Raw genomic sequence first — 27261 nt, forward strand, 5'->3', positions numbered from 1 at the left:
ACTTTAATACATTAAGTACGCTTGGTCATTACAAAGTTCATAGTAAAAAAAGTATATATTTACTATTCTAAATTGATATTATTTATTGATTTAGACGAGTTTTTATATGAATCCAATAGGAAAAGAATCGTAATAATATCGATAGGAAAAAATCGATACAATGATACTTATGTAGGTACTCCCTTCATGTTGATTAACGTACTACGTAAGCTTAAAACGGTACTAGCTTACATTAAGTAAACCTATCAGTTTTTTGAGTAGTTTACCTTAATTTATTAACAAAAGATGACATTGGAGACAGTGGCGTAGCTAGCATGGGTGGCACCCGGTGCGGAAATTGTGGGTGTCACCCCAAAATTCAATCAAAATTGTAAAATATATTTCATAAGAGTAATTGTAATTGTTGTCAAATAGCTCAGGATTTACTTCATCGCTTTCATTTTACGAATTCTTATAGGTGGCACTACTGATCTTCACAGTCGGGTGTCATCCCTAAATGGGTGACACCCGGAGCGGACCGCCCCCGCCGCCCCCCCCTAGCTACGCCACTGATTGGAGATCAGACGATGTCATTAGAAAATGCATTCAAGTACGGCGCGGCACCTTGTATTGTGTTGATACTATGCCTACTATGTACGCCTATACAGGCAATTTCCGATACATTGCGGTATTTGGCCGATCTATCGATTAGCAATGTATCGAATATTGCATGCAAGTTCATGAATCTTTACACAATAAATATTCTACAATTCGTCGGGTGACAAGCAAAAGTCACTAAGTACTATCAAAAAATTAAAGTAACAATGCACTTTATTACACTTGTAACACGGTTTATTTTCCAATAATTTCAATGGTGTTAGTTAGTGACTTTTGCTTGTCACCCGACGAGATATTCATAGTTTTTCTACTGTGCGAGGTAACGTTGTCTATGGTCCATAGCTGTGTTGTGAGTTTATGGTCCTTTGTTCAGTCCTTGTGGATACGCGTAAAACGCGGCTGTGGGGCAATCGCAGGAACCACGCGGTCCGGGCACCCCTCGCGGGCCCATAGCCCCTGTACAAGAATATTGGCATAAATGGTTAATACCATCAGCAACTCAATAGAAAAACAAAAAAACCAGTGAAGTTATAGTCGCACCAATAAAAGTCTGCATCGAATTTGATAGCCCACGCAGTGGAAGTGTTATTTATACGTCATAATTTCATAGAAGTTTGACGTTTAAAATGACACTTGCACTGCGTGGGCTATCAAAATCGCTGCAGACTTTTTACGGTCTAACTCTAGTAGGTAGAGTAGGTTAAGATTCAAGCAGTTCATTTTATTTTATATTTTATATTATCAAAGAGTTATAATAGCAATAGTACGAGTAGAAGAGGGGTAAGTATCAGGATAAAACATGTCTCGAATTTGACAGCTGAAGTACAGATTTAGTGAATACATAATAATACTGATGTAATGCCAGGTCAGTTTCAGTACTTTTTGTACTAGGACTGACTGAAGTACCGTGACAAATGCGTAGATTTCCGAAAAAACGATGGGAATGGATTATTCCACCTGTACGGTCCCGCCAAAGCAGTTACATAAAACGGGTACCTGCAGCTCCATCTATTTCAGATATCAAACTCGGGTGCATGTGTGGCTCATTTAGACGATGCGAGAACTCGCATGCGAGTTTCCATAGACATACGCACGGTGGGGCAAGAGGGGCAACTTGCCCCACCCTGGACCCCTATTCGACAAGCGACGTTTGACGTATCGTGTTGATATCCCGTTGATGTGGGAAAAATCATAAGTTCTCGAATACGTACAATGTCAAAATTTGACATTAACAATCCACAGTTAGGGTGACAAGCAAACTAAACCGAACCATCCTTAGTTTAGAGTGGAGTTTTAGTTGTACCAAATGATATTATCCACCGTTGATGGAATCATAACTCAGTATGCGATAAAATCAACTGTTGATTTGACGTGGATGCGATATCTGACAGTTGTACGTGTCGAATTTGGCCCCTGGTCTGTGGTCTGACGAGAAGCTACATTTTTTTTAAGAGCAATTAAGGCACGTAACCCTACTTCTGCCCCACTCTTTAAAAAATGCTGGGTACGCCTATGCGAGTTTCATTATTACATTGCGGTTTTTGATCGGTCGGTTGAATTGGACGTAACCAACAGTCCGCAATGTAATTTAAATCGCATGCGAGTTCGCAATATAATGTCTACAAACCTTCTCTGCCAGCCTCTCCTCTGTCGCCTGTTCTTCCAGCGGGACCAGGTGGGCCAATAGGACCTAATTAAATAAAAAAAAACTTGATCAGTAACTTCTCACTTCCTTTTCCTTCCGACGAGATATCGGATTTGGTGTTCTCCCTTTAATAATATCTCCGCTACTAGGCATTTAAATTTTACTAATAGAATTGAAAACAAGTGGTTAATACCACTAGATTCCCAATTTCTGTGGCTCGTATTTCAAAAATAGCATATCACCGTTTTTTCCAGTTTTCAAGTTACGAAATCGAGCGCTGGAAATTCAAAAAGTCCTAGTAAAAGCAATTAAAATAAAACTACAGAGGACCTAGCCAAGTGGCAGTCCTGTATAGAAAAATCGAAACCTAAATAATTTATGAACAAGACACATAACTTTTCTCTTGAAAATCCCTCTTGGGACCTCCAAATTCCTGGACACAACTGGCCTGGTAAACCATGTCCCTCCGCCCCCCTCTCGCCTTCATCGCCTTTGCTCCTGCGAGGCCCGGGCTCGCTGGGCCTGCTGAGTCAACGTATGGTAGGTTTGTATTTAAAAATATGTAAACACAACCGACCTGCGATACCCCTCGGACCCTCCTGGCCTGGTAGACCTCGTCCCTCCGCCCCCCTCTCCCCTTTATCGCCCTTGTCACCACGAGGCCCGGACTCGCCCGGCCTGCCGGGGTCGCCAGTTTCGCCGGGGTACCCGCGAGGCCCGGTCTCTCCAGGTTCACCTCGGGCGCCTGTGAGTATTGTTCAATGAAAAAATCTTACTGTCAAAAATGATGATGATTAGTCCTTTTAATTTAGTTTAGTGACTTTGTATCATATAGCTTGTATGTACTGTAATAATTATTTTTAGTATTAAGCGCTGTACCAAAAAAAATTGAATACAGTTGTCAATCGCTCTCGCAGACTTCCAAGATACAGGCTCAGCCTAGTTTGGAGTCTGATAGATATATTCTGCACATGTATACTACTCTTTTATGATAATAAATTATTTGTATTTGTAAAAAAAATTTCGAAATTTATACAATACATACATGTATACTGGTACCTACTCCTTGCCTTTGCATGTCTATAAGAACTTGTCTTGGCCTTTCTAATGAGGCTAAAGCGGCAAAACTCAACTTGTGTTTTTTCCATCGAAGAGTTCCTATGGTTATCTTCCGACTGCATCATCACCATCAGATCAACTCCGTATTGGTATATAATTATATATTGCGTTGTATAAATTTCAACTCAGTTATTAGGAAGTGATAGGAGAATATACTGTATACAAATATATGGAGTGAAGCTAAATAAAATGTTTAAAAACATTGTTCAGTAAATCGTTATGAGTAGTGGTAACTCACCAGGTGCACCAACGATTCCAGGTTTTCCAGGTGGGCCCCTCCTGCCTACTCCTGGAGGCCCGGGAGGACCTGATAGACCTTGCGTCCATTCCTTAAGATGATCTGAAAATTTAAAACACATCATTTTTTTCCGACGATGGTGCAAATGCTAATGGGGTTTAGTTCAATTTCGGGTAAAACAATACATTTATGATCAATTATGGAATTGAAGAACTTTGGTAATAACTTATAATTTAAGTTTGTTACCTACCTCATCCACGTACAATATTTACCTCTTATAAGGGCTTCGCAAATATTTCTTACTTCACTTTCGGATATTGTCGATGCCTAAAAAAAATCGTAAATCTTGTTAGTATCTCAATATGTACACCGTTCTTATTTGAAACGTGAATTAATTCTAATTTGTTATAATATAAAATATTCAATCTGCAATTTTAAAACAATTACTTACAGTCTGTTTTATAGAACTGTTTGGTTACCTGTGATATCAAACTGTATGGAGCCGGAATACCAGGTGGCCCTCTCTGTCCTGGGGTGCCCGGGGCGCCGTCGATTCCTGAAGTACCAGGCACGCCGGGCAAACCTTGTTCACCTTTCTGTAATGATTTTTTTTCTTTCTGAATAGGTACAGCTACGTTATCGATTCGATAAAATTCGACATAAGTATTTCAGTTGAAGACAGAATGTCTTACTAAGGGCGCAAGCTAAAAACAGTGGTTAAAATTTAACCTCGGTCATCGAAAGCTTCAAATGTCCGAATTCTGAACAGAAATTAGACAATAGTAACAAACTCCCAGTCCTTAACCTTTTCGACGCCGTGTCAAACACAAAAGCTGCCGGACGCCACGTCACCCAAGTGTCAAAACTGAAATTGAACTTTATGCATACGCACGTAACGTAGGTCTATGTTGCTCTGTGGTCTGTGACCGATTAATCGGTCTTTGGCGTTGAACCTGCGGTACGGATATATCGGTCCACAAGGTTAATAGTCTCTCTTTTATCCACCCAGTAATCCCTGGTGGCTAGATAATCCAGGGGTGGTCACGTAGCTTTATATCATTATATTTTAATCAGATATGTAGACAAAGGAGTTCCATCCTTGAGCATTCAACCCCTTTTACCTGACCAGTGGTCCCTGGCGGCCCAGGTGGTCCAGGAACAGTGGCACCCTGGGCAACGTTGGAGCCTGGAGGGCCTGGTGGGCCTGGCAGCCCGCGTGGGCCTTCCCGACCCTGGTAAAAATAACATAAGATTTCACTTTCCAAAATATCATGAAATATGACATGAGGTGCAGCGGGACCAGCGGGACAATTTTGACTGCCGGGTAATTTCGACTGATCGAAATATCTTCCATGTTTTACATTATTAACTAGAGTGCCATATACGTCTAGATAGCGAAAAAGATGTGCTGTGTGTGTTGTGTGTGTCTCTAATTAATAATGTAAAACATGGAAGATATTTCGATTAGTTGAAATTAGCCTGCAGTCGACATTGTCCCTCTGCTCCTTACAAATAATAGATAATATGTCTATGGCCAGCATTGTATTTTGGACGGACATTTCGTACCGTTACGATCACGATAGAGTATCAAAACTAAATTAACATGAATGTCGAACGAAATGTGTTCACGGTAATATAAAGGCGTCTATATTTATACAAGCGCCTTCCATACAGCCCTAGTGGGTCTTGAAATATTATATTACCTGTGCTCCATCTTGGCCTCGTTCGCCACGAGGCCCGCTTGGCCCAGGGAGGCCTATAACACCCGGAGGCCCCGGTACTCCTGCAGGACCTTGTGGCCCCTGTGGGCCCTGATATAAAATAATATCATATATCATCAATAACCAATGACACAACAATGGGCCATACTGAAACTTTCTGGATTGTGATATATGAGACGACTTATTTTATCTAAGTGGCCAGTCCAGGAATTTTCAGTATGCCCTAAGTAGTCATAATAAGGCCCACTTGCACCATCCCACTAACCCGGCGTTAACCGGTTAAACCGTTAACCGAGTGTCAAATTGTATGGGTAACCATGGCAACTCCAGGTTTAACCGATTAACCCCGTATTAAGGGAATGGTGCAAGTGGGCCTAAGGGTATAATTATAATTTACTACTTTAAATTATTATTATTATTTATTTATTTCATAAGACACAGTACATAGGTGTTACATTGAAATAGGACTGCCAAACTGCAAAACAGTTTGATGGCAGTTAGTAAGGCTCTTGATATACATGTTTGTGTCGGTTAAATATTTATAAACATGCTGTATTATTTTAACTTAATAACTAAGCATGCAAATTTAAATCTAGTTATTCTATTATAGGCCTTCAGGGCCAGCAAAGACGGGTCCACTTTTATATGTTTCCATAATAAGTTGACCCCTCTCTACTGTTCCTGTGGGCAAATATCTATGAAATATTTCTTAACACTTGTTCTAAAGGTATGTGTGTGTGTAAATATTAGCTTTGAGAAAATTTGACTCAACCGTCCATGTCAGTTAAGGTTTGCGTGAAGTATAGCGCAGCCATACATTGTCTTAACTTAGTGTCGTCGGTAGATATGTAAAAAATAGAATTACAAAAATGTATTTATAAAATAAGGTAGAAGTACTAGTGCTTGACGCTGCACTAGTATTCGACGTGGGCACTCACTTTATGTCAAAGTAATATAGGTTAAATCTGAACGGCGAAGATTTTTCTGTATTCAAATTTAATCCCTGTCACTTTGACATAAAGTGCCCATGTCGAATACTAGTGCAGCGTCGAGCACTAGTACTTCTACCTTACATATAATCACGCCTATTTCCCGGAGCGGTAGGCAGAGACCACGGAATCCCACTTGCTACGATCCTGACATACCTCTTTCGCTTCCTTCACTTTTATAACATTCCTCATATATTTATAAAATATAATGAAAATATTGTACCGTGGCACCAGTAGCCCCTGGGGCGCCGGCGGGTCCTGGGCTCCCATCCAGACCTCGTCTGCCTGGTGCCCCTCTCTCACCTTTGGCACCTGTCAATAACCGGTACATTACTTGATTATAATATTGTAACCTTTCATACCTATGTGTGTGGTGGTAAAAAAGAATCTTTTGGCACGGCTCATGGGAGCCTGGGGTCCGCTTGGCAACTAATCCCAAGAATTGGCGTAGGCACTAGTTTTTACGAACGCGACTGCTATCTGACCTTCTAACCCAGAGGGTAAACTAGGCTTATTGGGATTAGTCCGGTTTCCTCGCGATGTTTTCTTTCGCCGAAAAGCGACTGGTAAATATCAAAATAAATGATATTTCGTACATAAGTTCCGAAAAATTCATTGATGGCGGAAAAATACGTTTTCGAAAATAATGCAAAAAGATGAGTTAAAATTCGGCCACGATCCTTATTAATGTATATCTTACACACACAAGAGTTTAATTCATTAGTTTCTACTTACTTAATAGTTACCTTGCATCACTTATCCAGATTTTAATTTTTCAATATATGGGGCATTATCTATGAAAAGGGACCTTATTGTCGATGGCGCTTACGCCGCACAGCGTCGCGCGGCATTGTATTTATGTCGGAACATCGTTAATAATGGCGTAAGCGCCATCGACAATAAGGTCCATTTTCAAAGATAACGTCACATATAAAATCTGTAAAATAAAGACACAATGGTGGCATAGAATAATTAAAATACCTTGTAGTAGTGAAGCGTTAATGTTAGCAGCGGTGCCTGGAGGTCCAGGGGGCCCCGGGAGCCCTCGAGGCCCCTCGGGCCCCGGTGAGCCGCGTTTACCCTGTAACAGGCGTAATCTATCACTCTTACATATTAGTGCGACAGGGAGACATTAGCGTATCGCTCGGTACGGAGCGAACGATTGGCATCTTGGCTATGCACCCAAATCCGCAGACTTTTGATGCTGACTGTACCTAGTTATACAGGGTGTAATCGTTAAGTGTAAGGATAAATAATGAATCTCAAGCAGTTTTATCTCTTACGACACCGACGTTCTTTGAGGGGTGAGTCGATCGTCGTACTAAATGTATAGGAGGGTTTGAAGTTAATATTTGGGATATTTCTGCTTTTATTTTAAAAAAGTTATAAATAATGTAATTTTACTCATTGGGTAACGCACTTTCGATATCAATTTGAAGTTTTCTGATATCTGTTATATTTACGGAATTATCGCCTGGCTACACTTAACGATTACACCCTGTAGTTAAACTATTAAGCCCTCATTAAGCCATATCTAAAACGCGCTTTCGGTACAGTCAGCAGCAGAAGTTGCTAAGTGGGCGAGGGGTTAATTTTCTTGATTTTATTGTTAAGAGAATAATCTCATAACAATAAAATCGCGTCAAGATCATTTTTTAAGGTACGGAACCCTAAAAACTATTAACTTACATCCCTGCCTGATTCTCCTGGTAGGCCGCCTAGACCCGTCAGCCCAGCTTCGCCCGGCTCACCTATAAAAAAATTTTTTAAAAGTAATTTTTTTTTAATTGTCCGAGCGTTAGCGAAAGTTTCCGTTTCAGTTTGGGCTAAAATGATATCGTATGTCCGGATGTTATTCTCTAATACAGGTCCCAAAAACTGTATGGAAGTTTTAGTTTCCACTACGTCACGCACGTATATGTAAAAACTGTTTTACACAAAAACGTGACGTAATGGAACAGACATTTTAGGACATCCTTTTTTTGTAAAATTGAGAATGTTGAAGAACTTGAGTAAAATGAGCCCAAGAAAGTCCAGATTTATAAGAATTGTTTTAATTTTTTAACGCTTAAATATGAATGTAAAGAATTTAAGCTTATTGCATGGTAGATAGGTACCTTTCTGTCCTGTGTCTCCCCTCTCTCCTTTTCGACCCGACTTTCCCGGTTTTCCTGGCGGGCCGACTACCCCTACGGTTCCCTAAAAACATTCAGGTAATATTAATTTTTGTTTATGTTGTGAACAACTTCAGGTTTTAAGATAACTAGGCGGTTTTAGATACGTTTTATTTCATATTTGGAAGATTTTGTGTAAGTTCTGCTCAAATTCATAAGCTCTATCGATCCTTACAACCAAAAATACGAGTCCCATTTTTTCCATTCTGTTACAATTTTTACAGTCTTTGCATCGTGGCGTAGTAACGGAATGGGCGAGAAAAGTATAGACATTTTGGGACACTTTATTTTCTTTTTTTCGGGATTGAGATAAGCTCGTGATGCCGAGTAGAACTACGAGTACAGTCACCCGCAATAATATGTTACTCTTCGAAGGCCGTTAATAATATATGACACGCTCTTATAGGCTCTAAAAATAAGATAATGTCAGATATTTTTGCGGCTTTTGTGTACCATATTGTTGCAGGTGGCCGTACTTAACATAAAATTGTCTATAATAAAAAACAGTCGTGCTAAACTTTCCGTAAAATGACTAACATGGCCAGGCAATCCTTAGCCAGCACACTGACAGACAAAAAAGTATGGACTTACTGATGTAACTTCCCCGGGTGGTCCCCGCTCGCCCCTCTCGCCTTGGGGCCCCGGGGGCCCTGGGGGCCCCATAGGCCCCTCGGTGCCACGTACACCCTGTGGACATATTTCTTGCATTAGATTTTCTGTATTGCCTATTCAGATAAATTATTGTGAATTCGTGTATAAAAAAAACTTAAACTTACGGGTAAACCTGTAAACCCTCTGATTCCGGGTTCTCCCTGTGGCCCCGGTGGACCCATAGGACCCTGAAAATATAGTAATATTTATCAGGTAAATCTTACGTCAAAAATAGCAAAGTAATAACCTAAGTAGGTACAGGTAGGTAGGTAGGCATATTATAGGGTATTTGACTGTAACTATTTAAAATAAATTATTTTACACCACGCAAGAAATAAAGCACCAGAAGATTAATAGAGAAAGGTAGACAGCAGTTATTTTTAAACACAGTTTCTATTTTAAAACCCGTACAAAACTGTGACGTCACATGCTAGTGTTTCATATAAATTATATGATGCTGATAAGCAATAATGTGTCAACCCACATTAATTTTTCAATAGAATGTCAACTTTAAGCGTCAATCTTTTGAGTTGACAACTTATTGAAAAATTAATGTGGGTTGACACATTATTGCTTAACAGCATCCAATTTATGTAGTAGCAAAATCGTTTTGACAGTTCGAAAAAAGAAACTGATTTGACTAATCGTCAAATACCCTATTAAACATTTTAATAGTGACAAAGAAAAAGTAGGTACCTGAGTTAGGAAATATTGTTTATTGTGTGCCATAAATCGCTATAAATAATAATGAAAATCAACTCACCGGCGGGCAGGATTGGTTACAGGTATTGAGAGCAGGAAACTCTATCCTGTCAGCTCCGGCTTCAAACTGAAAGAATCGCTAAATAATCTCCAATTAATATTAATTAGGTACTTAAATAAATACCTACTACTCATCTGAAGCGAATTTGCATGCGTAGTTTTTATGTCGGATTGTTGTAATCATTCAACTCGCAAAATTATTATTAATAATTAATAATAAACACTTATACTCACAGGAGAAGCGGTAGACACTATAGGTGCTGGTTCATCCTGTTGAAAATTAAAATTTATTTCACAAAAATTAAAACATGCCTGCGTGGCTAACACGGTTGTGCTTGACGAGTTACTCCTCAATTCACAGTGAGGGTGAACGTAACTTGTCTATTTCACGCAATACGTATGAATTAAAAATAGGGGAATAATAATTTAAAACAAACAGCAGAGTAGGTATCCTTTTTAGGGTTCCGTAGCCAAAGGGTAAAACGGGACCCTATTACTAAGACTTCGCTGTCCGTCCGTCCGTCTGTCTGTCACCAGGTTGTATTTCACGAACCGTGATAGCTAGACAGTTGAAATTTTCACAGATGATGTATTTCTGTTGCCGCTATAACAACAAATACTAAAAACAGAATAAAATAAAGATTTAAGTGGGGCTCCCATACAGCAAACGTGATTTTTGACCAAAGTTAAGCAACGTCGGGCGTGGTCAGTACTTGGATGGGTGACCGTTTTCTTTTTGCATTTTTTTCCGGTTTTTTTTTTGCTTTATGGTACGGAACCCTTCGTGCGCGAGTCCGACTCGCACTTGCCCGGTTTTTTCAGGATACTCTGCTGGTAGGGACTGACGAAAGTACGTGCTGTTTCCCTGATATCACATTCAGCGAGATATTAGAAAGTATCCAGCGATAGGATACATAATTACACAATACATATACACATGTAGGTAATTAAATATGCAAGTAGGTAAATACCAGTGGCGGCGCGTCAAACATATTAATATGGCTTACATATTTCCTTTACAACTCTGCTCAAACGTCAAAAAACAGGTAGAGCCGGTGGGAATAACCTTACCTACAAGGGCTACGAGCGAGACCTGGTTAATGATAAATAAATCAAATATTTTTAAAAGTTTAAATGAGACTAGTTGGGATTCAAATACTTAAACTATTTAGGTACTCAAATAAAGATAAAAGATAAATAGTTATTTGTTTTACAAGGGGGCAAAGTTGTTGTTTAACCGCTCGTGGTAATATTGACACCCGAGCAAGCGAAAGATTCCAAAATTGAACCGCGAGCGTAGCGAGTGGTTCGAAAAATTGAATCTTGAGCGTTGCGAGGGTTTCAAAGCACGAGGGTTAAACAAAATTTGCCCCCGAGTGAAACACAACAATTTTCACCACACCAACCCAAAGCAAATATTAAATGTAAAATATCAAACAAAATCAAACCAAATCAAATCCAAATGAGTGTTATTAAATATTTATCATCCAAAATCATCATTTAAAAGTCAATTCTACCAGCAAACATAAGAAAACAACTCAAAATTTGCATTCACGTTTTTTTTTTCTGTTTATTTCTCACTGCACCCACATGGACGCTTTTCTGTTTCGCCCTATGGTTGACTGGTAGAGAATGCCTATACCGGCATTAAGTCCGCCTGTTGTACTTTTTGTATGTGCAATAAAGTTTAAAATAAATAAATAAATTTGATTACTTTGCCTCACATGTGGATAAAAGGCAACTTTGCTATTCGTTTTCGAAGTGCAAAGTCAGCCTTTCCGAGCTGGTGTGGTGAAAATAAGTTTATTGCACACAAAACAGGCAGTACAATACATAAATTGTTGTGACATCGGGTGGGTGCATAGCACAAACAAAACAAAACAATACAAGTAAAACTTACGATTTCTTCGCAGCTGTCTTTGGCCAGTTTATACCGGCTGCAGTACATCGACAACCACTGGAGATCTACCTGAAAATATAAATACAACAATCCAGCTTTCAATGTTAAGTACCTATCAGATATGTTATAATCCAAACCCAAGTTATGAGGGTTAAAAAAACTACGAAGCGAAAATACCTAGTGCCTCTGCGCTTGACTTGGCTCGTCTTGCCGAGGGCACTACCATGCTCCCAGATAATTCATTCATTTCATTCATTCATTCATTTGTCATTAAATGCTGAGCCACACCGGCTTGCGTGTGCGTGACGTGCGCGTGTGCGTGTGCTAAAATGTTGGAGCCGCACACGCACACGTCACGCAAGCGGTGTGCCATCTCTCATAAGGATTTGTATACTACAACTTAGGACGCGCACGTGCACGTCACTCACACGCAGCCGGTGTGCACAGGCTTTAAGTCCGCCATTTGTACATTGTTGTAAGTAAGTATATATTTTGTGCAATAAAGTTTAAATAAATAAACATATTAATTAATAAGATAAATACTAACTGCAGCCGGGGTTCCGTCCTCGTGCGCCATGATTGACAGAGTCGTGGCATTCTTCAAGTTGTGGCTCGTGATGTTTTGTGGCACTAGCTGAAAACAACAGCTAGAATTAAGTCACACATACACTAAAGCACGTTAGACCGGGCCGTGTCCGGGCCGGAGCTTCCGGCGCATCGTATTTCTATTAGGGATGTACCGACTAGTCGCCGACTAGTCGGGAAAGCCGACTATCCGGCCACATTTGTAGTCGGCGATTAGTCGGCGACTAGTCGGCAAAAATGGCCGATTAGTCGGCACTTTATTAGTGAAAGAAAAACAGAAAAAATGAAACCAACAGTCAATATTTAGCATATTATGTCTATTTTACCAAAATACCTATTCAGGGTGTGAAAACTTTTGTTCATATAATTGACCGTTTGATCGTTATCGTATGGTGGTGGTGGCTGGTGTTTTCTTCTACAGGTCGATCTCAACTGATTCTCGTGTAATTTCATGGCCAAGTTCTATACTTAAAGGATTTTATTATAATTCAGTTTTTATTAATGTTATTGCAAATTTTAGAGACTTATAAACAGGGCACGTTGCTCGTAAAAACGCTGACCACAGGGGATAGGTTCTTAACTGGCGACTACGTACGAGAAATAGAGCCTTGGAAATACCTCCTACAAGTTGTACCTACTGACGATCTGCTCAGGATCGCGAAATAAAAGAAAGACAGAAATTGAACGAGGATTCCTGTAATAGGTCTTTGAACCTGTAGAGAATACCTTTTAGCCAAGCTAATATATGAATTGCGCAACCAAAAGAGCAAAACTATTGTTTTTCACCTAAACTTATACGAAACTAATAATCTGGCCGACTAGCCGACTAGTCGGCCGACTAATCGGCCATTCTAGCGCCGATTAGTCGGCTAGTCGGCTAGTCGGCCAAATCAATAGTCGGTACATCACTAATTTCTATAGAAAGCATCACGTGATCGCCTGTCATGTCATAGAAAAGTAAGCTCGGTCAGAGCATGGTCAGAGGTTGAAATTACTATGATGATGAATGCTAAAATGCGATAGCAATCGGCACCTCTCTCTCTCCTCAGCATTATTATTCCCATCTGATTGTGGGGTCTGCTTTTCTGGTCTTTTCTCTCCACTCTACTCAAACGTCGCAGGCCCTCATGTCTTTTGCTATGGTGTCTGTCCATCTAATCTCAAGATTTCGCATCTCATAGCAATGGCACCCAAAGAAGATATTCTCGTTATTCATTCAAGTACACAAGACATACCTCCTCACAATCAACGGCTACATGGACCGTATCATTGGTGACAGCTACATGCAACTTATGCCATCCGGGCCTGAACAACTGAAAAAATACACAAATATGTTAGAGCTACAACAATGCAAAATACAAAAGCGTGCGAGTGGTGTACAGTCGTTTGTCGTTTATGGACAATTACACTCTAAAGCTGTAATCTAAGTCCATGATTGTTTTTACGATAATCGTTCAGAATCATAGTTACCTAAATTGTAGTCTAATTCTTTTCACTAGCTTAGCTAACATTTCAATGCGAGGCAGCTAAGCTTAAGAGATTTAAGGAATCTTCGCAACTCGCACCACGGGCTTTGAATTTGGCTATCACGTTGCACTATTTTAAAATAAACTATGATTTTTGACTATGTTTTTTTGTGACTTGATGTCACCTTCCCGAAATTATTTGCGGCAAGTGTGGTTTTTAATACTATTTGATGATATTCATTTACATTACCTTCTCACAATCGAAGATCAGTCTAGTTCCTTCCACAAGCACAGCTAACTTCTCAATACGAGGCAGCAAAGTCAGAGAGAACTGAAGGGTCTTAGTGGCTCGTACAATCATCCAGGGCTTGATCTGGCTTCTAGCATTGAAGGTGGCTACCACACTGAACTGATCGGGAAGACCGGATGGGAAGACATTTCTGTAAATCCATTATTTTAGCTCATTAGGTATATCAAACTAGAATACCTTATAGAAGTATGACTTATTGAGTTAATAAATGAACAAATGTACGATTTTGGCGGTTGCCGTCGAGACTTCGGGGCCTTGGTGTGCCGAGTCCAAAGCCTTTATTAAGGATATAGGAAGACGCTTAAGGGAAAGGGGCGGCGACCCTCGCTCTAATTCTTATGCAACAGATATCACTAGCCATTCAGCGGGGTAATGCCGCCAGTATTTTTGGCATCAACTGTGACCGGGGGATAATCAGAATGGGGGTAATACAACTTATAGTAATAGTACTTAATATTTGTTAAGTCATTTAGTTTTACTTATTCTTAGGTGTATGTTTAAATATATTAAGAACAGGTCACTCACGTATTTTAAGTCAAAAACGCTCGACATGTTTCACTCCGTACCGAGTACGTGAGTACCTATGTGAGTGACCCGTTCTTAATATATTAAATATGTCTGTGTCCCACGGAAGTTTTGTTATTAATTTTTTTATGTTTAATTGTTACATTTCTATCTGTTAAGAAATTACCCCACATGTCATAATCATCATCATTTCAGCCTATTTCAGTCCCACTGCTGAGCACAGGCCTCCTCTCATGCGCGAGAGGGCTTGGGCTATAGTCCCCACGCTAGCCCAATGCGGATTGGGGACTACACATACACCTATGAATTTCTTCGCAGATGTATGCAGGTTTCCTCACGATGTTTTCCTTCACCGAAAAGCTAGTGGTAAATATCAAATGATATTTCATACATAAGTTCCGAAAAACTCATTGGTATTTGGTATGAGCCAGGATTTGAACCCGCGACCTCCGGATTGAAAGTCAGACGTCATATCCACTCGGCCACCACTGCTTCTTGTCCCCCACATGTACTTATATATTATGCTGCGTACGACTCAACTGTAGGACAACATCAACCTTTGGTACCTATTATGACATTTATGACTAATAGGATTTTTATTGCCAATCAAAACATTTAGTAACCAATCACACCTTTTTTAATAGCGGGAAATTGCGTATTGAACAAAATCTTATGCGTATTGAAGAAGACTTCCGTCACTGACTCATCACAAATAACAAGACCTTATTTGTTATTTAATACCCATATAAATATACAACATGAACGCAAATAAAGAACTTGAAACTTGAAACTTATTTAATCTTTAAGGCTCACTTGCACCATTCCACTAACCTGGGGTTAACCGGTTAAACCTGGAGTTACCATGATTACCAGTACAATTTGACACTGGGTTAACGGTTTAACTGATTAACCCTGGGTTAATGGGATGGTGCAAGTGGCGCTTAGGAAAATATTTTTAAACACTATACGACTATTGCTGACTATAGGTAGGACCAAAGAATTAAAATCTCAAGCTCCTTTTTAATTTAGAATAAGAATAAGAATAAGAGATGTTTATTAGCACAAATAATAATAACTAATAACACAAAACTAAAATTCAATTACATAAACAAAATATATTTTGAAGGAAACAAAGAAATAAATTAACAAACATAATAAAACTTACAAAAACTATAGGTAAAAAATTTGCCCCAGATCGCCGTCAACGGGCAAGGTGCCCAGAAGGCTGGCCGTATTTCCCCGCTGTATAGCGATGCTAATACGCTTTAAAAACATTACATAAATATTTATTCTCTGATATTAGTGCGAAAACACCCACCTTAAAGGTACAGTCAAATTAGCCCCATCACTGATCCTATAGGCCCTCTGCATGTCCTGAGACCCTCGGACCTGGGTCACTCCTGTGGTATTGGGCCCATCCAGCTGGTATACGGCTATGAGATCTATGGCTTGAAGATCGACGTCTCCAGGTCTTAGGGAGGAGCAGCGGAGGGGAAGGTAGATGGGGTATGGGGCTTGGGTTGTGAAGTTCTCTGAAAAAAATAAAACTGGTTAAAGTTAAATAGGGTAATTGCGTCAGTTTACCGTCCAGTGTCAGTTTTCGTCCACTTGACGGATTAGCAAATAATACATTCTTAATTTGCTACTTGCGAAATATAATTTTATGCAGATAGACATATTGTTTAGATATTAAGGATTGCAATAAGTCCAAATTTGTGAAGCAATGAAGGTTTATATTCAAATTTCGTCAAGTGGACGAAAACTAGCGTAATGACCCAATAATGCTATAAAATTTAAGGTGTCTGGTTATTAGTGATGATGATGACCCAGTGTTTACACACCTGTCTGGCAGTAACATGTCGACCGAAAGGTAGTCAAATAGATCAAAACAGCACACCTGAAAATATAACAGCATTTGAATTAGGCACCCCTAAGTATATCCGCGGTATTGAGGTGCCTTGCATTAACTTCGAAAGCGGCAAATTCTGAAAATAGCCAATCATTACACCTTATTAAAACAAAGTCCCCGCCGCGTCTGTCTGTGTGTGTATATTCGAAGTATCTAATAAACTAGAAGTACTTTCTACTGTAGCAACAGTAGGCAAGACAGCTTGGTATGAAGTGCTGAAGTATAGTTTGCTTTTTTTTAATTCCTTCAATATACCTATTTTTCTCTAGGTTCACCAATTGTAGGTATCTTGTTTGGCCCTAGAGAATGCCTTTTGGCATTAAGTCCGCCATTTGTACATTGTTGTATATATTTAAAAAAATGTTTTTTTTATTCCGCTTTCGAAGTCATCCCAATGCACCATAACGAGTCGGTAGCAACCAAAACTATACTCGGCATTAACCATCAATAGAACTTATTCCCATACAATAAGATTCACAAATAATCAGCGAACAGTACGGTATGGTATATTAGCAGCAATATGAGCTGTGATTCAATGATTGACCCACTTGCTTCTGCCATTAAATCCCGATGTTCTGGGTCAATCATTGATGGATGCGGCCTAGATTGGGGACCTTGATGCGGTTCGCCAATAATGATAAAAGTATCATGCTAAAGTGCTGTGTGTGAAGCGCTAGTGGCCTAGCGTTAAGAGCGTGCGACTTTCAAGCCGGTCGCGGGTTCAAACCACGGCTACAGTACTACTACTGAGTAGTAGTAGTAGTAGTATGAGTTTTTCGGAACTTATGTACGAAATATCATTTGACATTTACCAGTCGCTTTTCGGTGAAGGAAAACATCGTGAGGAACCGGACTAATCTCAATAAGGCCTAGTTTACCCTCCGAGTTGAAAGGTCAGATGGCAGTCGCTTTAGTAAAAACTAGTGCTTACGCCAATTCTTGAGATTAGTTGCCAAGCGGACCCCAGGCTCCCATGAGCCGTGGCAAAACAAGGAAGATGACAACGCTAAAGTGCTGTGTCACATTTTTACCTTAGGCGCCCAAACAAGCGTAAGTGGGGCCGGCTATGTACAGTCAGCGTCGTTTTCCGCTGCTCCGCCCGCTTTTACATTAGTCCGTTGGAGGCGATACGGTGCCAGTGTGTCTACGCAGGCAGCATCCCATACGAACATACGTCCTAAGCTCCAAGGAACTAAGGACACTTCTAACATAGGTACGTCCTAAGCTCCAAGGAACTAAGGACATGTGTGAAGTTGATGATGATGATGACTCTTTCACACTTACACCTACGGCGAACTAAATGTAAAAGTATTCCGGTCTGGGTCGGGGCAATTGCCAGCGAATTCGGTCAATCAGTGTAGTGATATTGTCAAACCTAGGCGGCAGCCCTTTGATTCATTTAGATACTCTTAAGTGGTGGGTTGAGATTGTTTGACATGCTTAATTAGGAGGTGCATGTTGTGCTAATAGCAGGGCGGACATGCTTTACTGCGGAAATCGTTTGAGTAATGTGCAACCAGTATCAATGTGTATGAGTAGAGCAGCGGTCGGCACCCCGCGGCCCGCGGGTCGCATGCGGCCCGCCGACCTCTCGGTTGCGGCCCGCGAGCCTCCCTGGCTATTTCGTATGTAATACTGCAGAACGACAATGTCTGCTAAAGTCACAAATATTACCAAAGTTCAGCCCGCGTCATCTTCGTTAACTACTATGTGGCCCTTGGCTGCTAAAAGGTTGCCGCCCGCTGGTGTAGAGGATCAAGCTAACTTTGTAGGTACCTTATAAGTACGGACTTTGACATAGGTAGCAAACTTAGGGCCCCCCCACATCTGGCGTCTTTCGAGCGTCGGCGTCTGTCGGCGTCGGTCCAGCGCTATGGAAAATGACGTCGCTGCGCAGTTGCGTCGACGTCGGCCATAGAATTGTAGACGCCGACGCTCGAAAGACGCCAGATGTGGGGGGGCCCTTAGGGCATTTAATAACTGGAGTGGCCATTATAAGAGCTTACCCCTCTGCCAAAAACTTGCTCAACTGTGCAAACTTTTGTATGGACATGGACTGACATGGCTATTTGTACGTTACGTACAATTCATATAGAATTAGCAATACCTTTGACGTCCGCTCGCCCGGACAAAATCGGCAGACTTTTTCGTACAGAAAATGACAGCGATGACATCTCCAGTTACTAAACGCTCAGGTAGCAAATTGAACTGTCATCATATACGTTAAATTTCAATTAACCATTATGAAAAAAATATCCCATGACGCAATCGGCATTTGATCCACCGTATATAACCAAAATGAGTATTATGAAATGAGTATATTGAAGTGGATCTGCCACAGTAGTGCACAGTAGGTACAAGTTGGTACAAGCAGGGGTGCGAAACTCCTGACTTCGGCCAAACTCGGCTCCGCTCGGCTCAGCATTGCTCCGAGCAATTTTTAGGGTTGGCACCACTTGACTTCCTTTTGCATGCACGACCACAGATAAGATATTCACTTGAATTTTGACAACCCTAGATAGCCGAAAGGGATAATGCCATATATTAGAAAGGGATAGCATGATTCAACCCTGAACCGCTGTCAAACTTCGGTTTTGTAGGAAGTTTCCTTTCTGTACGGTAGTAGTACTATTATTTATTCTGTGGTACAACTTAACTAATCCCAAGTGAGGTAGGAATTACAATATTAATATAAGTATAAAGTTCTGGGCCGGGGGAAATAGTAGAATATGTATATTGTGGACCGCTCCACCACCGGCATCTTTACCAAAAAACTCACTTTTTTTACGTTTCTTCTTTCTTAAGTAAATCATTTCTGTGCCGTAATTTAGCCAGTAAAAATATTACTGACATAAAATTTTGATTTAGCACCGGGACCATCACTTGGCCGAATTTATTTAACAATCCTTCTGATTGATCTAAATGGGTCTGATGACTTAGATCCGATCAATGCCTTTCAATGACGATGAAATTATATTTTGGCAACCGTTATTGCAGTTACTTTAGTTCAAGGTGTTTGTTATAGTTATGCGAAAACCAACCGTATGAATAAATTGACTATAAGTGCGGGGTAAGATTGAAAGGGTTTTTCATGAGGAGTAAGATTAAAAGTCGATGGTAATGCTTCGGCATACGGACGGTATTTTGTCTGAAGGGGTCCACTGATTAACAGTCCGCCGGACGGTATCGGCCTGTCAGTTGTCAAAATTTTGTTCTAACTGACAGGCGGATACCGTCCGGCGGACTGTTAATCAGTGGGCCCCTTTACCCCTCATGAAAAACCCTTTCAATCTTACCCCAACCCACTTAACGTGGAACAGCTCATGGAACTCTCGCGTAGGTGTACGGTCGCCATCAGATATATCGGACCGGCCAAGGTGCGCACAAATATATGAACATGCCTCTTTATTAAATTGTACAACAGGACTTAATCGCGTATTTAAGTTCGCGCGGCTAGAAGATGTCAGCTTTAGCAAGTCTTCTTCGAGAACACGGGGACAACGCTGTCCTCGAAACGTCGGCGGTAAAACTCTAAACTTAAATACGCGATTAAGTCCCGTTGTAGAATTTAATAATGTGTAAAAATCGTGAAAGATTAAATCAGTGCCACGCCTTTCATGTCAAGGCGTTATTTAGAATGCGTGTTCAGATAGTTTTGAGCACCTCGGCCGCTCCGATATATCTTATGGCGACTGTACAGAATTCCAGACCCTAATCGGCTACAAATATACGACCCAGTTATAGATTGATGTTTTTACGAGCGGGCTAATTTGTTATTTTAATTAATTATGATTTATGATGTATCACCGACAGGCAGGCGTTGACTTAAATTGATGTCCAAACCCTTGTGTGTGGTCTACTTTTAAAGATTGGTTAAGTATATAGACGGTGTCCTTGGCCTCTAGAGTCCAAGAAAAGTCTGCAGCGATTTTGATAGCCCACGCAGTGCAAGTGATACTTTAAAAGTCAAACTTCTATAAAATTATGACGTGTTTTACAGTTTCCTTAATAAGAATATATAAACCATACAACTTATATAAGTAGAACTAAAACTAAATTATTTTTCTCGCCCAAGAAACGAACGAAAGATTAGGATCCTGTGTTAGTAAAAGAGACACATATATTAATAGTTCATCGCTGGCTGTTCACACTGCCGGCGAGAACACTCGCTCTACTAGTTTGTCGCCGCGATAAAATAAAACTACAGTTGCCTCCAGAAACTCGCGAACTAAATTGACATGAGTTTGACAAATAAAATGATACCAGGAATAGCAAAGAAAAAATAGGCAGGGGTATAAGTCGATAAAATGATATCGATAAGTAAGATGCAGTTACTACCCATGTGATAATTATAAAGGGGTCACAAACGATTTCGATTTGTATGAATGTGACGACAAAAGTGGTTGATTCGATTGTAAGATTGTGACAATCTTACAATCGAATCAACCACTTTTCCTGATTTGATTGGTAAAATCAAATCAGGAGGTGCAAAATCAAAATCAAAATATACTTTATTCATGTAGGCCTAGCAACAAGCTCTTATGAATCGTAATTAATCTTAATCTAATTATCAGAGCAATTTATTGATGTTAATATTATTCCATAATAAAATTGGATTATTATACATGTCAAATTTAACACTAAGAATTTCACAAAAGGATCGTCAAACATTAAAAAAAAATTGTATAAAAAAATACTAGTCTAGAATTTCTAGAATAAAATCTAAATGTCAAAAAAAGCATAAGTAACAAACAAGTAGATAGTATTACATCGGAATATCAATTTCCTCATCAATAATCAAATATACCAAATAAATAAATAATCATTTCGAATAACAATTAATCCCACGTTGTATTATCATTCATGTAGTCCTGTGTGGTATAATAAGCTTTGGAAATAAGTTTACGCTTTACATAATTCTTAAATTTATTAATCGGGGGGCACGGCAGTGCCCCCGCCAAGTCGAGCGCGAAGCAAACACTGCCGTACCATCCTTTACTGGAACCATTTCGCCGCATTTTCAGGCCCCTATTTGAGAACCTCTGGATAAGACCAGAACGCAGAAATTTTGGTCATCCAGTAAGCTATAATCACATACTTAAAATCCAAAATTTAAAGTCTGTAGGTCATTTAGTTCCGAAGTTAAGCGAAAGCAAAGTTTCGCATTTATGAAACTCACTCATGATCATCAGAATAGAACTAGTACTTCACATAAACTCAGAGAGCTGAAATTTGGTACAGAGTTAGGGTTTAATGGCCACATAAAGGGAAAACCTAAAAATATTGCAATATCAGTCACGTTTTAAAGATCTAAGAACTGCATAAGTAAGTTTGTAATCCCATATAAATATATGATATTACAAAGTTACTGTTGCAGTTCCTAGAAATAGTAGGTAAAGTAAAGGTACACTACGATGTACGATGTGAGTATGAATGAAGATGTGTTTAGTTATGATATGTGTATACATAGTATGGGTATGAGTACCCGAAAAGAAGGACTGCCTACAAAAAGAGATGAGATCCCATCAAAAACACTACATGTAAAAAGGTGCAAGTCTCGCAACGCTTTTACTACAAAAAAGTTTTGAGATGTAATGTGAAACCAAGTCGGTTATTTTAATCAGTGCCAGGGGGTGTTAAAACCGTATCAATAAGATATCTTTAATTTGTAATACGTATAATGACTTGGCCATCGCACGGCTGCATAATGACAAAAGGATCATCGTCACCTATTAAAAATAATTCTAATTGAACATAACGCTAGCGCTAATTGCAGTTTGAGCATTACACATATTTACGAGTACGGTACGAGTAAAGCATTATGTGCGATTGCCAAGTCATTATATGATGATTAGTGACGGATTACTGATTATTATTTAATTATTAGATTTAATGAATGGGCAATACGAAAAACTGTTGCTACTGTACAAGAATCAGAACCGGAAAAAAAGAAAAGAAAGATTTGTAATAATAAAAAAACTACTCCTAAAAAGAAAAAAAATGTGTTAAATAAGAAAATCTAATAAAATAAATCAATATGCCCACGTTTCTACAAAAAGAAGTGAAATCCCACCAAAAACATTCTGTAAAAAACTAGCCAAGTCTCGATGGAGCTGCTTGTTTATCTCTAAAAAGTAATGAAATCTAGACAAAGTCGTGCCAAGTCTAAGGTTCCTTACTGCGATTTCTTTATTATTATAGTTAATGTTGTGTGACTTGGCCGTTGAAGGGTACACAAGGGTACAAAACCAGGTGCTCCATGACACCATTGCACCAATCTGCCATTACACCAAAAAGAAGTGTTTGTTTCAGGCTCGCCCATACATAAGTATTATTGAAATACGCAGCTTTATCAAGCCTACAATTGACTGGTTATTGAATCAACGTTTTCCAAGTGGCAATTTTCCATCGTCAATGGGTAGCGGTTCTGGCGACAGATTGGTGCAATGGTGTCATGCACCTGGAGCACCTGGTTTTGTACCCTTGTGTACCCTTCAACGGCCAAGTCACACAACATTAACTATAATAATAAAGAAATCGCAGTAAGGCAACCTTAGACTTGGCACGACTTTGTCTAGATTTCATTACTTTTTAGAGATAAACAAGCAGCTCCATCGAGACTTGGCTAGTTTTTTACAGAATGTTTTTGGTGGGATAGATAATTCAGTAATATGGTTTGGAAGTTTATTATAAAATCTTACACAATTACCCATGAATGATTTTTTAATTTTATGGAGCCGAGTGAAGGGCACTGCGAACTTATGTTTATTTCTAGTATTAATATTATGGATTTCACAATTTTTCCTAAAATTTACAATATTTTTATGTACATACAGAATATTCTCATAAATGTATTGACAGTGCACTGTCATTATGTCAATTTCCTTAAATTTATCTCTAAGTGAGTCTCTATGATTCATTTTGTATATTGCTCGAATAGCCCTCTTCTGCAGAACAAAAATGGTATTTTTAATACAGTTGCTCAAAAAGTGCTACTTTACGTAGCTGTTTAGCGTGCGGAAAGTTGGTTATCTCGAACTAGTGCTTTTTACTTTTCCAATTTTTTTAAATTTATACTTGTTCCAATTCACGACTACTTATTGATGAGTGTTAATATTAGTTTCCTTTAAACGTCGTAATCAGCATAAAAACCTACCGTTAATGTAAGAATACGAAAAATATTACATATTTCATATTTAATTACTTACCTCTTCATCAATATAACACGTTTATTTTTTAATATTCAATATTGAAAATTCCGTTCTTAATAAGTTGACTGAATGGAACGGAATAGCTGCCAAACGCCCATAGATATAATATACTTAAAGACGACGTCTAACCGAGCTGTCACTGTTACCACTTTTGTTTAGTGTACGATTAACAATGTTTTTCTTATTTTTTCGCAACTGTATTAAAAAACGTCGTTCAATACACGTGCGGAAATGTCATTCTTCACTCGTCCCGAGTCTTGCCACTCGCCTGCGGCTCGTGGCAAGATATCTCGGTACTCGTGAAGTAATGACATACCTTCCGCACTAGCATCGAAATGTACTATTATCTCTGAAGCACCGCCCCACAGTAAAATACCATATGCCATAATGCTATGGAAGTAACTAAAAAAAGTGCGGATGTGAAACTGACAAATTTCAATGTTAAGACGAAACAGGAGCTGAGTTTTAAATATTTTAGGTAAATATACCCATCTAGCTAACGGAAGCGGCTCCTAAAACTAGTGCGATAAGGACAAGGCGAAAAATCCTGCGTAAAAATCTCAAAAATCGCGTTTTCGTACTCGACTGTTTCCTCCTCCAAAAATTAACCAATCGTAACCAAATTTGGAAATCTAAATGATTATGAAATTATCTATGCTGGACCGTTTTGCTTTTTTGGCTAATTGATATCAGTTTTGAATACTACGCCTCTCATTGCGGCATAGTCTCATTTTGACGTTTAAAATAATACTTGCACTGCGTGGGCTATTAAAATCGCTGCAGACTTTTTTTGGTCTAACTGTATTTAAATTCTGACCTAATTGTCAACTTGAATGTCCAGTTTAGGGGCTGGTCTTCTTTACAATCAAAGCAATAGGGATCACCGAGACGATTTAATTTTTACGTCCACACCACACAAAATAAATGAAAAATGTTATCTTATTTCCCCGTCTGGGTCGTATTTGGGTATTCTGGGTCGTAGGCCTTATTTGTATTTTGAGCCTAATCACTGTTTCTATGTTATCACCTACAACTTGTTACTCTAGCTGTAAGTTTTCCTAACAAATAAAATAAAATAAATATAATAAAATATTTATTTAATTACCTATATACAATATGTTTGTCCAATATCCGTGTATCGATTACTATAAAATTGCACAATTTTTGAAATACCAAGTAACGTTAGAAAAATAATTTAAATTACTTAGAGATACATTTTAACTGACCGCTCAACAGTAGCGCCGCTAGCGGTGAATTCTCGCGATATTCTCAATTCAAACTTTTTTGAAAATATCGATATGAACAGCACTGGCCAAACTGTGGTATCATTTGTGCACATTGACCTGTCAATTTAGTTTGCGAGATTCTGGAGGCAATCTTAGCTCAGCGGTACTCGCTCGGCGATGCTCGCTTGGTAGTTAGAACTCAAGCTGCGAGACCAATCAGTCTGCGTGTTCGGCGACGCTACACCGCCCGAGCGAGTGACGCGAGTAATAGCCCGTCGCACTCGAACACTCGCCTATAGCCGAGCGATAAAACTATTGGAGCTAACACTCGCGTCTCGCCGCTCGCCCACTCGTTTCTAGTTTATCGTTCTACTCGCTTATCGCTCATCGTCGGCGGTGGGACAAGTGCCTTATGGATCTAGCGGAGTTGCAAGTGGAGGCCTACCGCTAAAACCGAAATTCGCAAATTGGGTGGATCTTTCTCTTTTACTCTAATGAAGGCGTAATTAGAGTGACATGAATACATACCTAGATGCCCTCAATTTGCGAAATTCGATTTTCGCGGTTATTATAGCACAGTGCCCAGTAGTGGGACAGTCACGCAAGTTTTTATTTAAAAGTTAATTTATGTGATTTAAACTGAGCTTCCTCATGACAACAGTCATGACTAGAATTTTAGCCATCATAGAGTAGGTTCCTTTTATGTAATTAAATAAACTTATAAAAAGTGCATTAAAAGGGCGTAAGAAGCTGTAAGAGATCTATATTAAGTGATAAGTTTGCCATATAATATATCTTTGATAATAATATACCTACACAATAGTGGCACACAAGCGCAAGGCCCGTCTGAAAATAATTATGTTTTTGATAGCACACACTCTTCCTTGGCTTAAAATATAATATACGCGAACCTGTTTTCTACCTATTTTAAAAGGTTTCTCAAAATCGACTCACCAGATCCCCCACATTTTCACAAAATCAAAACGAACTGTTACAACATTATCCGTATAGTCCGGGATCCGAACGCGTCCGGGTCTTCAATCGCAGCACGAGCCCGCTTGGCTGCCGCAATCGAGTGTAATATCAATTAATTTGCGCGCGTCAGTCGTTTTTAATGTGACGCCGTGACGTACGGGGCGGCTTCGTTGTACAGGACGTTTGACTGAAAGTAGTGCGATTCGAAGGAAATCAAATTGAATAATGTAAGGAAACAGTCATCCATTATAGAGCATAATACTAACAATAGTTTATAAGTCATAGTCGTAAGTACTAACAAAAATGATCTCAGTTGGTCCTTAAATAAATGATAATTAAATTAATTACATCACACGTTTACTGGGGAGTCAAAAAATGTGACATCTTGTGACAAGGGGGAGGGGGGAGTCACAAACTTTGTGACGTCACTTTTAACTGCATCAGTAACCGAAAAATTATTTAAATTATTTTATTCGCTGTACAGTTAAATAACAAGTGTTTTGAAACGATAATTATCTTTGTGTAAGTACATTTCAGTCCGGCGTTATTTCGTAGTCGACATCTAGCGTCAAGTAGCGGAATATATTAGTACTGCTAGTCGACAATAGATGTCGCGACAAACAAAAACGCTAATGCTCAACAATTTTTAGCTAATATTATAACCGGATTAGTCGAAAGTCTATTATCAACTCCTTCTGCTTCTAATATTACCTAGTTGTAAATTGTTTTAGCAGTACATTTTTCGTCAATAGCGACACTTGTGCCATCTGGTGTCAATTAGCGGTACTGAGTTCCACTCCTTGATGTTAGATGTCGACTACGAAATAACGCGCGTTTTGGTAAGGAATCTGATGTATGGTGTTACCACTCTTTCTTAATTCTATGGCAGCGGTTGGCAACCTTTTAGCAGCCAAGGGCCACATAGCATTTAACGAAGTGGACGCGGGCCGCACTTTGTTATTATTTATGACTTTATAAGACATTGTCATTTGTTAATATTACATACAAAATAGCCAGGGGACTCGCGGGCCGCAACACAAGTGACAGGTTCGCGGGCCACTGGTTGCCGACCGCTGCTCTACGGTAAGTAGGATAATTATAGAAAGATGAAGTCATAATTATGAATATTATAATATTTATAATACTACCTATTGTCTTTAACATCCGCTAAAACTATATTTCTCTGTCTTGATAACAATGGATTGGTTTATCTATATTCATGATTTGAATGCTCTCTGTTATAGAGAATACCCTCTAT

At 39.4% G+C, this 27261-nt stretch overlaps 1 protein-coding gene across 2 annotated transcripts; it reads right to left on the minus strand.

Annotated features, from left to right (window-relative positions):
* LOC134673945 (collagen alpha-1(IX) chain-like) lies at window positions 1-26098 on the minus strand. 2 transcript variants are annotated; one of them, XM_063531988.1, is made up of 23 exons: window positions 25983-26098; window positions 16524-16579; window positions 16001-16214; window positions 14098-14287; window positions 13617-13694; window positions 12344-12430; window positions 11797-11865; window positions 10131-10166; window positions 9898-9963; window positions 9260-9322; window positions 9075-9170; window positions 8427-8508; window positions 7999-8060; window positions 7291-7390; window positions 6533-6621; window positions 5303-5410; window positions 4721-4831; window positions 4079-4195; window positions 3872-3926; window positions 3600-3701; window positions 2820-2987; window positions 2225-2287; window positions 1-1053 (listed from the first exon to the last, which is right to left on the minus strand). In XM_063531988.1, the coding sequence occupies exons 1-23, from the start codon at window positions 25994-25996 to the stop codon at window positions 953-955; spliced, it is 2127 nt and encodes a 708-aa protein (XP_063388058.1). In that variant the 5' UTR covers window positions 25997-26098; the 3' UTR covers window positions 1-952. The 2 variants fall into 2 exon arrangements, with proteins under 2 accessions (XP_063388058.1, XP_063388057.1); XM_063531987.1 differs by having other exon boundaries at window positions 9898-9975.
* Window positions 26099-27261: the final 1163 nt, after the last annotated feature.

Source organism: Cydia fagiglandana, chromosome 19, assembly GCF_963556715.1.
Source record: "Cydia fagiglandana chromosome 19, ilCydFagi1.1, whole genome shotgun sequence".
Classification (NCBI taxonomy): Eukaryota; Metazoa; Arthropoda; class Insecta; order Lepidoptera; family Tortricidae; genus Cydia; species Cydia fagiglandana.